This window comes from Erythrolamprus reginae, chromosome 1, assembly GCF_031021105.1.
Source record: "Erythrolamprus reginae isolate rEryReg1 chromosome 1, rEryReg1.hap1, whole genome shotgun sequence".
In the NCBI taxonomy this organism is placed as follows: domain Eukaryota; kingdom Metazoa; phylum Chordata; class Lepidosauria; order Squamata; family Dipsadidae; genus Erythrolamprus; species Erythrolamprus reginae.
The window spans coordinates 285779353-285794567 of record NC_091950.1 but is presented as its reverse complement, the minus strand read 5'-3'; the positions used below and the strand labels follow the sequence as shown (position 1 = coordinate 285794567).

Below are 15215 nucleotides of genomic sequence, written 5' to 3'. Positions count from 1 at the left end.
TCATGTTATCATTTTAGTTCACAAACAAGGATCCCATGTGCCTTTAAAAGTTGCTGAACCACAACACTAAGCAGCCCACAATTTGCCACAGTGACAGAGATTGCTGGGAACTATTTGGCAGCAATTGGAAAGTCAAAAATTGGTTGCCCACGTGTAATTTGTTTATTTATTTTAAATATATAAATACAACTACTAACAACCCATAGAAATCAATATTAAAAATGAAAAGGTAACTACATTGTAATCACATAAAAACAAATGCACATATATATTCTCCTCATATTTGGACCTAACATTTGGAGACAAACCCAGGTTTTAATATCTTCTGGAAGTCAAAGAGACTGTTAATAATGATAAAGTATAGAATGAATTATAATTTTATAAAACTTACTGATTTTCTTTTACACGATATATTCCAGATAAATAGGTTTAAGGAAAATATTAACATCACACTTATTATTTAATTAAATAAGGAAAAGTGGCGATGATGGGCAAATTTCTATAAAAATCTAGCTAACAGTAATGACTACTACAGAGTCCACAATTAAGTTTATTCTCATATTTTTCTTCTGCCTTTTGAATAGCTTGATCCTATATACAATATTTTAAAAGACAGAATTCATCTGGACTTGGCATGGAAGGAGATAATGTAGTTCAACATGGAGACTGATTTAGAGAGATTTATTGCAAATATAAAGAATTCTTACCTCAGGGAAATATAACAAAGGATGGTACAAGGAGTAGAGATAGTGCCTTATTTAGATCAGAAAGCAATAATGAATGAACCATTTTAAAATGACTTTTGAACATATATTTAATATTAACTTTGAATTTTGCCATTCAACGTTGTATCTTTTTCTCTGATATAGAATCGGGTAGACTTAGCAGTAATTTTAGATCTACCAAATAAATGGTTATATTAAGATAATTTAGATACAAAATGTAGGCTATCGGAAATAATTTGCAAAACCACATAATAAATTTACAAGATATAACATACAGCATTACTTACTTGGTCTGGAATCAGCATTTTCCAAACGTATTGAAATCGATCTTCTGGAGGTACAAATATACATGGTATCTTCACACTAAGAAGACTCTCAGAAATAGGTGTGCCCCCTATAAGAAAATTGCTTTAATAATCACTTCATGCCATTATTAAAATATTATTAAAATAATTAATATTACATACTATATTAATGATTTTTGGAAACTAAGTAGGGTTAGACTTGGTTAGGACTTGGATATGAGTCCACCAGAGCAGTGTTTTTCAACCAGTGTGCCATGGCACACTAGTGTGCCGCAGCACATGGTCAGGTGTGCCGCGAGAGGGGAGAGAGAAAGAGAGAGAGAAAGAGAAAGAAAGCAAGAGAGAGAGAAAGCAAGAGAAAGAGTGAGAAAGAAAGCAAGAGAGAGCGAGAAAGAAAGCAAGAGAGAGAGTGTGTGTGAGAGAGAAAGAAAGAGAGAAAGAGAGGGAGAAAGAGAAAGAAAGTGAGAGAGAAAGAAAGCAAGAGAGAGAGAGAAAGAAAGAAAGAAAGAGAAAGAAAGAAAGCAAGAGAGAGAAAGAGAGAGTGTGTGTTAGAGAACGAAAGCAAGAGAGAGAGTGTGTGTGAGAGAGAAAGAAAGTGAGAAAGAGAAAGAAAGCGAGAGAGAAAGAAAGCAAGAGAGAGAGAGAAAGAAAGCAAGAGAAAAAAGAAAGCAAGAGAGAGAAAGAGAGAGAGAGTGTGTGTTAGAGAAAGAAAGCAAGAGAGAGAGTGTGTGTGAGAGAGAAAGAAAGGGAGAAAGAGAAAGAAAGTGAGAAAGAAAGCAAGAGAGAGAGAGAAAGAAAGCAAGAGAAAGAAAGAAAGCAAGAGAGAGAAAGAGAGAGTGTGTGTTAGAGAAAGAAAGCAAGAGAGTGTGTGTGAGAGAGAAAGAAAGGGAGAAAGAGAAAGAAAGCAAGAAAGAAAGCAAGAGAGAGAGAGAGAAAGAAAGCAAGAGAAAGAAAGCAAGAGAAAGAGAGAGTGTGTGTTAGAGAAAGAAAGCAAGAGAGAGAGAGACAGAAAGCAAGAGAGAGAGAGAGAAAGCAATAGAGAAAGAGAGTGAGTGAGAGAAAGAAAGCAAGAAAGAGAGAGAGAAGGAGAGGAAGGGAGAAAGAGAGAGAAATGAGAGAAAAAAGGGGAGAAAAAAGAGAAATGAGAAAATGATTGAGGCAGAGAATGAAAGGGAAGAGAGAGAAACAAAAGAGAGGGAGAAGTGACTCTTGATTTAAAGCATATGATAAAAACCCAAAGAATAAGAGAGGAAAACCCCCAGCCCTCACCTGTTTTTGGAAATGGTTCAAGAGTGTGTATACACAAACACACACACACACACACACACAAGGGGGGATAATATGTATAATATGTACTGTCTTGGAGTGTCATTTTGTGTCATTTTGGTTGGTGGTGTGCCCCAGGATTTTGTAAATGTAAAGAATGTGCCGTGGCTCAAAAAAGGTTGAAAATCACTGCACCAGAGCTATAAACCAACCTGAGGAGCTGAATTGAAAAAAATCATTCTAGAAGATTACAATGGTGAACCACTTCCATGAGGAAATTGCATGGAAATATCCATGTAATCGCCAATTTTAAATTAGCCTCTTCTTTTTCATTCCAACCATCTAAAGCTTGCATGGCCTCCAGACCTTCTGGAAGTCAGAGTGAGGGCTGTGTTCTTGTGCAGTCTCCAAAAAGGTGTGCTTTCAGGTGGTTTGGGGAGGCTGGATGCAGAGGTGCAGAAGAGCATTCTCCAGAGAGGAGAAGGGCGTGGCCAAGCGTCAGAGCATTTCCTGTGCTCCGCAGGGGAATCCTAAATCCCTGTCCCCCAGGGACCTGGTTCAACCGGAACCAAGTCGGAATTGCGCTGGGGGGGCACAGAAGAAGAGAAATGTTGTCGGGGATCTGGTAGGGGTCAGCATACCAGATCCCAAAGAGAACTGACATAGGGCCCGTGATCGGTGGCAATGGAAATCGGCTTGCAAAAGCTGCCTAAACCATGGCAGCTGTGAAGCAAAAAGGTCAACTGTTTTTGAAGTTTGAAGTCACCTGGGAAGAGGAACTAAGGGAAAGTGCAGGAGGGACGAAGAAAGAGATTAAAAGTTGTGCTGGTGAGTTTGCCTTATTGAAGATTAGGACTTTTGTTTTTTGTTTTAATCTTAATGGGAACAAAAGGATAGACAAAAAATAAAGACGAAGCAGCAACCTAATATCAAATGTCACAGTGGAAAAACCTTTTAAGAAGGCTGTAAATTCCCAACCGTTGATAACTTTTGATTTGGATTATTCATTTAACTTTGAAGTGAATATCTGCTTTAATAAAATAAAATTGACTTAAATATAATAAAAAAAATTAAGAGAAAATAGACATGTGGAACAGATGGGAGGTGTCACCTGCTGGTTGGATAAATTATGGCTGTGGAGGATCTTTGTGGAGATTTGAACAGCTGTTGGCCTTGGATTTTGAAAAAAATAAAACAAAATTGTCATCTTATCTGTTGGGAGTTGTGAAGTTGGAATGAACTTCTATTTACTTGAAACTTGGAAGTTGAAAGAAAAAAAGCTGAAAGAAAAGGATTACTTGAGACTATAAACTGGTGAATGGTAGCTTTGGCAATATGACATTAGAAGCTGAAGATCTTACAGCATCTATTAAGGATTACTCTGCAAATTTACAGAGATGCCTTTTGGACTATGATGAAAAAAATGTTGAGAAAGCTCAAGCACAGCAAATATTTTGAAAAGATGATTGTAAGGAACAAAAAACAAGAAAATAAAGAGGACTTGAAACAAGAGAAACAGGTGGAGGAGGAGTTGAAAAATGATAAAGATACAAGGGAAGAAGATTTTGAAGATGGACGCACGATTACTCTGAGCATTATGATTATACTGAATTTTATGATTATTACACTGGGATTTACAGTGGAAAAAAAGAATAAAGCGAGGATACATATATTTGGATAGGCAAATTGGCAGGGGGAAGGGATTAAGAGATTTGAATGTGTATTGAGGCAATTATTATGCATAAAAAAGGGAAAAACAAAGTCTAAAGCCATTTGTTCCAGATACGAGTTGATTGACATACGAGCTCCGTTCTGGAACGAATTAAACTCGTATCTAGAGCTACTACTGTATACAGTTTAATGAATAATGAATGATAGATGATTGATTGCTATTTGATTATTTGATCATTATTTATTTATAATGACTTTTTTCTAAAATATAATGGAATATATCTATGAATATACTGGATGGTTATAATTAATATTTTTGATCTGATGGATTAATCGAAAAACTGTTTAATACATATTGGCATTTTGAGAGGGTAAGAATCACAATTAGTAATGGATGAAATGATTTAATCTTGAGAAATTTTTTATTTTGAATTACTAATAATAATTTATTAGACTTGTATGCCGCCCCTCTCCGAAGACTCAGAGCGGCTCACAACAAAATACAAAGCATAAATCTAACATTAAAAACAATTATTAAAACCCATTATAAAACAGTCATATCATCCAATTAAACCATACATAAAATGAAACAGCTAAGGGTCCGTTATGTCCCCCAAGCCTGGTGGCATAGGTGGGTTTTCAATAATTTGCAAATAGTTGAATATGAAAATTACTATTGACATTGGTATTAATTTTAATTAAGAATTACATTTAACATACATATTTTAAAGCAATTAATCATATAATGAAGTAATAATTTTGGGAAAATATAATTATTGGTATAATAGAATTGGAAAATATAATAGATTGGTACAAATTGGACTTGTAGAAATAAAGTTAAAATGTTATATCTGAAGCATTAGAAGGGAAGACACAGTATAATGAACAATGAATCTGTTTAAGCTTTGAAATTGGAAAAAATATTTGCCTTTTGTATTGTAGTTTTATATATAAGATATAAAATGTTTAATATGAATTGACATTTAATTTCTGAAAATAGGTAATTGTGGAAATTTTAGGGGCATTTAGTTATGAGAATACGAGTTTAGAAAGATGGATGGGTAAGGAATTAAGGAAATGAATGAAGCATAATGCCTTTGATTTATTAAGCAAGCGAGAATAACTAGAAGAGGAAGTAAATAATAGCATTAAAAATTAATTGGAGAATGAAACTATCTGTGCAAACTGGGTGACGAAATTAGACAAAGGAGGCAGCATGACATTAATGAAATATACTGAGAGTAATAGATATGAAACCACGTAGTATTAATGATATTTAGTAGATGATATGTGTTTACTAGGTTGACCTATATGATGTATGTTTTTTGTAGTGGGGGAGTAAAATAATAAGAAAAAAACATTGTAAGTAAAATTATCCACTCAGGGAAGGATTTAGAGGGCGTAAGAAGAAGTAGGAAAAGAGAGAAAGTAGAGAGAGTAGAAGGGGAGGTAGAGAAAGGAAGGAAGAGAGAGTAATAGGAAAGAGGAGAGAAGGGGTAAGAAAGTAGGTACTAGAGGTGGAACAGCTATCTGAGATAGAAAGAGGAGTAGAGAAAGGGAAGATTGAGACGGATTGAATAGTAAAATTAAAATTGAAATGTAACTTTGGTTATTGTACTATTGTTTTTAAGCAACAATATATGTATATTGATTTCTATTGAAGATATATGTGATCTATGTTATCTATGTTTTTGATATGGAGGGGAAAAAATAAAAAACTTTTACTGGAAAAAAGAGCATTCTCCAAAGACACATCAATGATGGAGGGCTTGTAAGATGTGAAGCAACTTTAGGTTGACCTTTAAACAGAAAGAGAACACACCAACTAAGGTAAGTGGCATGTGGCAGATCCTGGGAGAGCTGGGCTGTGGATGCAACCTTACTGTTAAATATGCATTGAAGTATTGTAAATAGTTCAAGTATGAATTGAGCATTCTGATTGGCTAAGAAAATGACAGTTGAGTTTAAGCGGGAAAGTGAAAGTATATAAGGAGCGCTCTGACACTGTTTCAGTCAGTCGCGTTCTGAGCTGAAGTCACTTTCTGAAAAGAGCTTTCTCCTGCTGAATACAATAAAGAACTAAAAAGAACCGACTGCCTCAATCTTCTTCACTTGCTATTCCTTGGGAACGGCCCAAAGCAACTTTTTTGAGGGCAGTGGTGAAGCTGGGGCTGAAATTAATCTCTGGGCCTCTACTTTGGCCCAGCCTAGCACTAAATGCTGAATGCTGCTGATAAGGGTGGCCTACAAAGAGATACATAACTGTTTCTTGTTTGTTTGTTTGTTTGTTTGTTTGTTTGTGTGTGAGAGAGGGAGAGAGGGATAGGTATCAGAAGAGTCAAGATAGGCATTTTCCTAATTTTGGATCTGTAAAGTCCAAAAGATTTGCCATCACTGATTTAGGGCTTCACACTAGTGATTTCTCTCTCTCTAGTCAGATCTGGCAGATTTGACTCAATCCAGATTCTGTCATGTTGTGGCAACTCAGAGAAAGGGCTTTTCTGAACCTCCATACACAACACTTCCCCTGAAATTGATACAAGTTTGATTCTTTTGGAGATGTGGCCCTTTTCAGCAGGTTCTAGAAGAGGATGGCTTGTGATCTGGCTTCCTGTTGTGCATTCTGTATTGTTTTTGCTAACTAGTTGTGTTATTCTTCCCACTGTGGACATTCTATTATGATAATAGAATGTTTTTTTTTTCTTTTTCGGACTGTTGCTTTAGTTTTAACTATTACGCATTGTTGGAGCTGCCTAGTGTTTTGATTTTGATTGATTTGACCTATAAGTTTAAGTAAATAAATAACCAACCTTATAATGAGTGCATCCTATTATGGAAGGGTAAGTAGAATTTATCATTACATCATGACTTACAGCCACAATCTGCTGGTCCTCTGCATTCTTCAACACGAACAATACACTTTGTTTCACCTCCAGGACATCCATTGGTTAATATAACTTCTCGAATACCAATACCTTTGATCAAAATGATTAAAAAGTATATGTTTGTACCTGTGGCGTTTTATTTATATATCTCTATCTATCCCCAGACCAGGAGTAGGCAAAGTTGGCTCTTCTATAACTTGTGGACTTCAACTCCCAGAATTCCTGAGCCAATCATGCTAGCTCAGGAATTCTGGGAGTTGAAGTCCACGTGTCACAGAGAAGAACCAACTTTGCCTACCCCTGCCCCAGACCATATTTTAATTTCCTCTCTTTGGAAATTCCATCTTTTCAAATAAAAGTGCCAAAAATCTAAAGGCCTTCAGGGGAAAAAAAACAACATTGTCTTTTTATAAGTAAAATGCTGCTTAACACCATATCTTAAAATCATCATCTCACAATGAAAAAAAATGTTCCCTTTTTAGTTGAATTTGATATGTACTTTCATTTTGTACACTACTGAAACAAACAAGTTAATTAAAATTTAAATATCAACGTTAGCTTGCAGCCTTCATGAACCTGGCCTTTCAAAGCACCCACCATCTGGTGCCTGAAGCATTTTTGCTCTGATGAGCTCATTCCAATCAGGTACTAAGCATCCTTAATGCTTATTGATATCAATGGAAAAATCAGAATAGTGAACATATTATGGGATCTGGGAGTTCCAGAAATAAGATACAAATTAAGGATGTTTCAGATGTCACATTCATCTCAACCTGTAAGCAACTCTTGTAAGAGAAATGATATTTGTAAATTATTCACCAATAAGCTTTGTGTGTGTATGCGGGTCTGAGTATGGTGTGCTCAGGAATAGCATGAATTTCTATTAGCAGATTCAAAATGTTCCTTTCAATGGATATGTTTTGTACGATTTTTAAAATTAATATCTAAGACAGGAGTTTTCCTGCGGGTGCGAAACAATATTGCAGGGAGTGTGAAAACTTGGGTTTCGAAGTTTCAAAATTATTATTTTACTGAAAGAGTAGTAGATCCTTGGAACAAACTTCCAGCAGACGTGGTAGATAAATCCACAGTAACTAAATTTAAACATGCCTGGGATAAACATATATCCATCCTGAGATAAAATACAGAAAATAGTATAGGGCAGACTAAATGGACAGAGAGGTCTTTTTCTGCCGTCAGACTTCTATGTTTCTATGTTTCTATAGTGCATATGCGTCATTAGATGCTTATATTTATTTTTTAAGGGGCACAAGAATATATTCTAGGGGTGTGGGCAGGGGTGGGCTTCTGCCCGGACGGGGGATGGGGTAGCGAAAATGGAGCTCCCAATTTGCACTGAAAGATGTTGAAACAAAATGCATAAGCCACGCCCACAGTGTGGTAGTAAAACATTTGGTAGCCTATCACTGCTGCCAGGTATCAGAACACTTCAACCATCATAAATATGAGCCAATTGCCAAGCATCTGAATTTTGATCACATGACCATGGGGAGGCTGCAACAGTTTATCCCATGCCTGGGATAAACATATATCCATCCTAAGATAAAATACAGAAAATAGTATAAGGGCAGACTAGATGGATCATGAGGTCTTTTTCTGCCGTCAGTCTTCTATGTTTCTATAAATGTGAAAAATGGTCATAAGTCACATTTTTCAATACCATTGTAACTTCGAATGGTCACTAAAAGAATTGTTTTAAATTGGGGACTACCTATATATCATTCCAGATTATTTATCTTCTTTACTCAGGAATAAGTAAAAAAACAATTAAGAGCATATATTTCCTAGTGAATATGCAGAGGATTCCAGTCAACAGAAGAGAGATACATATATATGCAATTCAAATCAGATAAAGAGACCCAAATTTCTATTGTCAATATTTCACTTAGCAATGCCATGCTATTTTTAAAAAAATGTAAAGATATTAAACACAAATGCTATGTTACTTTGCTTTTTTCTTCCCTCTCTTATGACAGATACTGCATTTCCTGCTTGCTAAAATGATATATAATGCGAGGGAGGAAAGAATATTGTTTAGTCGCAGCAAATTATCGAAGAGATTATCATCCATTATAGAGACATTTGTTTATTGAACGGTACAGAGAGTAAAGAGGATTTTTTTTAAAAATGTTTTGTTGACTCACAGATAAACAGAATAATTATTGGAATAGTGAATTATATTTTAAGCATAGCAAAAATAACTTTGGATATTTTGTACTTTTGAATATATTGAGCACAACTTGATGGATACTATAATATTTCTTTGACTACATGTAAGTCATAAAACATTACTTCAGCTGACAGAGGGAAGGAACAGTATTTACTGGAACTGTCACAAAATAAGCATTCTACAACATGGCAGAATATGGCACAACTTAAAAATACAATAACTAGAAATGTAAATGGCTAGGAATTGACAGTTTTATTGAAAATATTTTTCTTGTTTTGCAAGCCTATGGAATATTTTTCATAGATACAGTGTGTAACAAAAAGTTATGACAAAGATAGTAGGGAGGTAGGGAAAGCAGAAGCCATATCAGAAAGATTAATAAAGAATTCTTCCAGTCCTTGGAAATTATAGATGGGATGGGAGAGATAATGGTCTTCATTCACTTCCTAAGGCCTTTTTAGATAGCGAGCATACTCTGCTATCCCATTCTTGCTCTTATGCTGTTGTCATCCAAGGTCTATAACCTTGGTCTATCAAGGTTATTCTGACATTCATTCTGCTAAATTCAATATATTTAAGAAAATTCTGGCTGTTGGAGTGCTTGTAAACTATACAATCCCAGGTACCCCAATCCACACCTATATTCCCATTCCATGCAACAGATTTATCTATTCCCAATAAATACAAGCCCTGTGGAAACTAGTCAAGCAACTGGGTGATTTCTAAGTGCAATGGAAGCATTCAGAATCCAGCTGAAGAAAATATAGTCAAATGATTACACAGATTTTAAATAGAACCCTTTGGATCATAGGTATGTATTTCACAACTGATTTTTGAAGATGAAGGAGGAGAGAAAATATTAGTTCCTTAAATGGATTAGAATGCAATAGCAACAGCTTTAGAAATAGCAACTTGAAAAGAACAGGAAACCTCCATGGTAAAAAGACCACTTCTAGGCAGGATTACGTAGGTTTTTGCAACATGGGAAAAAACAGAAAAAAAGATAACAGGTTAGCCACTTAGTAATCTTGCCACCAAAGATGATATATATTGATTTGACTGCAGAATCTCAGAGAGCCAAATTAGTATAGTGACTAAAGGCACCAGTGATTAAAGGCACCTAGAAACCAAAAGGTTTAGGCATCTTAGGCACAAGGCTAGCTAGGTCATGCTTAACACTAGGAAGAAGGCAATGTCAAACCACTTCTGAAATACCTTGCCAAGAAAACTGTTTAGGAAGTCACCAGAAGTCACCAGTGATTCAAAAAAAATTCTTAAATGAAATGCAAAAGTCATTAAAATGTTTATAAGCAGCAGTTTATAGCTATATAAAGCTAAGGCGATCAAAATATTTTCCCCCTGAAATAAAATACAACCAGATAAAGATTATTGATTGAGCTGGGGGGAGAGGAAAAACTCTAAATGAGGATGAGTTACAAGTAGGAGTTACTGCTAGTAATCCTATTGTAACAGGATTACTAGCGGTAATCCTATGTCGCCCTGAGGTGGTTGAGAAGGGCAGCATAGGAATCTAATAAATAAATAAATAAATTGCTGAAAACCTAATCATTGTATAATGCAAAGAACTGGATAATAGATGGATCAGAATAAAGAACTGTTGAATGATTTAGATATAGAAAGAATAGAGATCATTTGATTATCAAATGGATAGTGACTGGGTGGCAAAAAAGATTTTAATGTGTATAAATATATATGATTTAAATATAGTGCTCAAAAAGTGAGTGTTCCCTTTATTTTTTTGAGCGGTGTATTAGTTGTTAACCTGATCCTACGTAGCTTCTGCTCTGGCAATCTCTCACTACTGACTAGAGCCTACAAAACCTATGCCAGACCCATTCTCGAATACAGCTCATCTGTCTGGAACCCACACCACATCTCAGACATCAACACTCTTGAAAACGTCCAAAGGTACTTCACCAGAAGAGCCCTTCACTCCTCCACTCGTAACAGAATACCTTACGAAAATAGACTAACTATCCTGGATCTTGAAAGCTTAGAACTGCGACGCCTAAAACACGATTTAAGTATTGCCCACAAGATCATATGCTGCAACGTCCTTCCGGTCAATGACTACTTCAGCTTCAACAGCAACAACACAAGAGCACGCAACAGATTCAAACTTAACATCAATCGCTCCAAACCTGACTGTAAAAAATATGACTTTAACAATCAAGTTGTCGAAGCGTGGAACTCATTGCCAGACTCAGTGGTGTCAGCCCCAAGCCCCAAACATTTCTCCCTAAGACTCTCCACGATTGACCTCTCCAAGTTTCTAAGAGACCAGTAAGGGGCGTACATAAGTGCACTGATGTGCCTATCGTCCCCTGTCCAATCTTCTTTCCTTATCTCATATATCATGCCGCACGAATCCCAGCGACCGATTAGGTCCCACAGAGTGGGCCTTCTCCAGGTCCCGTCAACTAAACAATGTCGGTTGGCGGGCCCCAGGGGAAGAGCCTTCTCTGTGGCGGCACCGGCCCTCTGGAACCAACTCCCCCCGGAGATTAGAACTGCCCCTACTCTTCCTGCCTTCCGTAAACTCCTTAAAACCCACCTTTGCCGTCAGGCATGGGGGAACTGAAACATCTCCCCCTGGGCATGTTTAATTTATATATGGCATGCTTGTGTGTACGTCTGTTAGTATATGGGGTCTTTTTTAAATCTTTAAATATTTTAAATCTGTCAGATTATTTATGATTTGTTTCCACGTGTTGTGAGCCGCCCCGAGTCTTCGGAGAGGGGCGGCATACAAATCTAAGTAATAAATAAATAAAATAAATAAATCATACATTTTCTCTCCTTTCCTCCAACCTCTCTTCTTTCTTACTTTCTATCATTATATATATTACTTAATGTCTATTCTCCTTCATACGTATTGTATATTGGACAAAGAATAAATAAAATAAAATAAAAAATAACAAGAAATGCTGCATTAGATAGAGGGTATTTCCTGTTTTACTGCAGAAATCCAACAACAAACAAGCAAAGTTATTTTCCATCTCAGCTACCTGAGAAATAAACACAATGAGAGAAACACCTATCAGATTTTCTCTTCTCTGCATGAAGCCAGACATCTGTTACTAGACAATGAGTGCTCTACTTCTAAAAACCCTCCACTCCTTCTGGGGCCAGAACTTCCCATAACACAGCTAATAAATTGTGTAAGTGCTGAATAGGCTACAGCGGAGAAGTGATTTGTGTTAATAGAGCTGGCAATATTGTAAGTGGGAAGACATCTGTGAGATGATGCATCAGAAGGTCTTTCAGCTTCTGAACATCTCACAGATGTTCACAAATAGAGGGAAATTGTTACTTTGGTGAAAGCAGCTCATAGCCAATAAAGAAAAGGAACTGGCTTTTTAAAAGGAGCTTACAGGCTGTGAAATTAACAGATCTGACCTGAATTTCTAATGACAATCAACTGGATTGTTTTTGTAATTTATATCTAACAATTATTGAAAATCACCACGAAGTAAATAAGGAAATGCAACTTAAGACACACAAAAAAGCATTATTTATATATACAGTATGTGCTTACCACACGTAACAGTGCATTCTCCAAATTCTACTTCTTTAGGTTCTGTCAAATTTTCACCTGCAAAAGGAGGCACAAGCTGATCAGATGTAATTATCTAATTGGAGTAAAAGGTGTTTCCTAAATTCTTTAGTGGAGTTCACCTGAAATGCTGAATAGTTGGTGCAGATTGCAACCCTCCCCACCCCCTAATAATGTGAAAGACTGCCGGACTCTGCCTCAATAGAACAGAATAGAATTCTTTATTGGCCAAGTGTGATTGGACACACAATAAATTTGTCATTGGTGCCTATCTATCTATCTATCTATCTATCTATCTATCTATCTATCTATCTATCTATCTATCTATCTGACTTCTATGCCGCTCAATCCCAAAGAATTCAGGGCGGCTTACAACAATAATATAAATACAAATACAAATAGATACAGAACAACAGAAAAAGTCAAATATAATATCTAAAACTATAAAACCAGTATTAAAAAAGAACCCATTAATTATAAAACAGTCATAATCACATGCATACATATCATTCATGCAGTTTGGCCTTGTAAGTTTTTAGTTCATTGTGTTTATGCTCTCAGTGTACAGAAAAAAAAGTATACATTTATCAAGAACCATGATGTACAACACTTAATGATTGTCATGGGGTCAAATAAGCAATGAACAATCAATATTAATAAAATCATAAGGATACAAGCAACAGGTTACAGTCATACCTGGGAGGAAATGGGTGATAGGAATGATGAGAAAAAAACTAGTAGTAATAGTAGACTTAGTAAATAGTTTGACAGTGTTGAGAGAATTATTTGTTTAGCAGAGTGATGGCGTTGGGGGTGGCACTGTTCTTGTGTCTTGTTTTTTAGTCACCCAAGGATATATTTCGTGTATATTCTTTAAACTTCAATTACTCGACCTTTTAAAATGTAAAACCTCTTTTAAGAAATAGAATGTACTGTATATCTTTCTGAGGGACTTGTTTTAATGTCAAATTTTCAAAATCGAACGCTGCGCTTATGCCATGCAGCTATGAAGCACACCTTGCGAGAATAGCAACACCAGGAATATATATATTAATATATGCAGGTGTCCCCCCCCCCCAGCTGTTCTGTGTTCCATGGTATCCAGCCGCCCCTCCCACCCAGCCCCCATTTTTTTAAAAAACCAAAGAGGCAAACGTGCTTCTCGGCAGCCCGCCTTTTGCGAGCTCCTCCCTTTCTTTTCGGGAAACCTCAAGAAAGGTTGGGCGTCGGTAAGCCGCTCGCTCGCTCTCTCCCCCTTTTGCGCCGCCCCGAGTCCCTCACCCGAGTCCATCAGCCTCACGACAGGCTCGGCTAAAGCCGCTTCGAGGAACAGCGTGTCGTTAAAGCCCATTTCGTGTTCTTCTTCGGCTAGGAGCAGATTCAACCACAGGTTCAGCAAGAAGGCGAGCGTGCACGCGCCTCCCGTTTTGCGGAACCCCATTTTTTTGTTTGTTTGCGGCGCCTTGACTGCGCCGAGCCCGCGCGGGAGCCGAGCCGAGCGGAGCGGGAGCCGCGCTGGAGGCAACCATTCAGGCGTCATAATGTGGCCCGCTCAGAATTCGAAGGGAGGCTCCCTGCGGGAGGGGGGCAAAAAGAAAATAGCAGGCGCCTTTTTCTTTCTTTCTTTTTAAGGCCCTCTCCCCTTGGTGTAAAGGTGTGACTACCCTTTCTGCCCCAAGTATCTTTCCTCCCTTCTCTGCCAGAGACCTTATAAACCTTGGCAACTTTAACTCTTGTGGACTTCAACTCCCAGAATTCCTCAGCCAGCATTCCTCAGCCAGCAAAGCAAAGCTGACTGGGGAATTCTGGGAGTTGAAGTCCACAAGTCTTAAAGTTGCCAAGTTTGGGGACCTATGAACTAATATCAAAGGTCTGCCTAGAGTCCTTTGGGAATTGGGGCCATATAAATTAAACTAATAAATAAAATACGTTAGGGAACAAATACTGTACTGCTAACTCCTTGACAGTTTGGTTAGTGACAGTTTAAGGTTACTAGGGCATTGAAAAATGTGATTTATGACTTTTTTTTCAGAGTTAAGAACTTTGCTGCCTCCCCATGATCATGTGATAGCTTTGCTGGCTGAGGAATTCTGGGAGTTGAAGTCCACAAGTCTTAAAGTTGCCCAGGTTAGAGACCCCTATTATAAGTACTGCAGTTCCCGTAGTTACCCCTATGTAACTACTGACTGACTCATCATAGGTTTCTTTATGTTTTCCTTGGGTGGAATTTCTTCAAAACGGCAAATTGGGACACCTTTTCTTGTTTTAATATGCAGGTAGTCCTCGAGTTACGACCACAACCAAGCTCAAATTTTCATTTCTTGAGTGAGTTTTGCCCCATTGTGTGACTTGCCAAAGTCATAAAGTGAATTGCTGCAGTTCATAAAGGAGTAGCTTGGCGGCTAAGTGATACAGGTTTCCCTATTGACTTTGGGAACGTTGCAAAAGAGGATGGCAAACATCCTAACTGTGATCCAGTTGCCTGGCGTCTGAATTTTGATAATGTGATTGTGGAGACACTTCAAAGGTCTGAAAAAATAATCATAAATCACATTTTTCAATGTTGTCGTAACTTTGAGCTGTCACTAGCCAAAC

General features: G+C 37.2%; 1 protein-coding gene across 1 annotated transcript in view; it reads right to left on the bottom strand.

The window, feature by feature from the left end:
* The window catches only part of SPACA1 (sperm acrosome associated 1), a 33199-nt gene extending 18828 nt beyond the window's left edge, over nt 1–14371 (bottom strand). The window contains exons 1-4 of the mRNA XM_070739199.1: nt 13902–14371; nt 12603–12659; nt 6841–6942; nt 1013–1119 (exon numbers count right to left, since the gene is read on the bottom strand). Of these exons, the coding sequence (XP_070595300.1) occupies nt 1013–1119; nt 6841–6942; nt 12603–12659; nt 13902–14160 (525 nt within the window). The 5' untranslated portion in view covers nt 14161–14371. The remainder of the gene's footprint in view (nt 1–1012; nt 1120–6840; nt 6943–12602; nt 12660–13901) is intronic.
* Between the last annotated feature and the right edge of the window lie 844 nt (nt 14372–15215).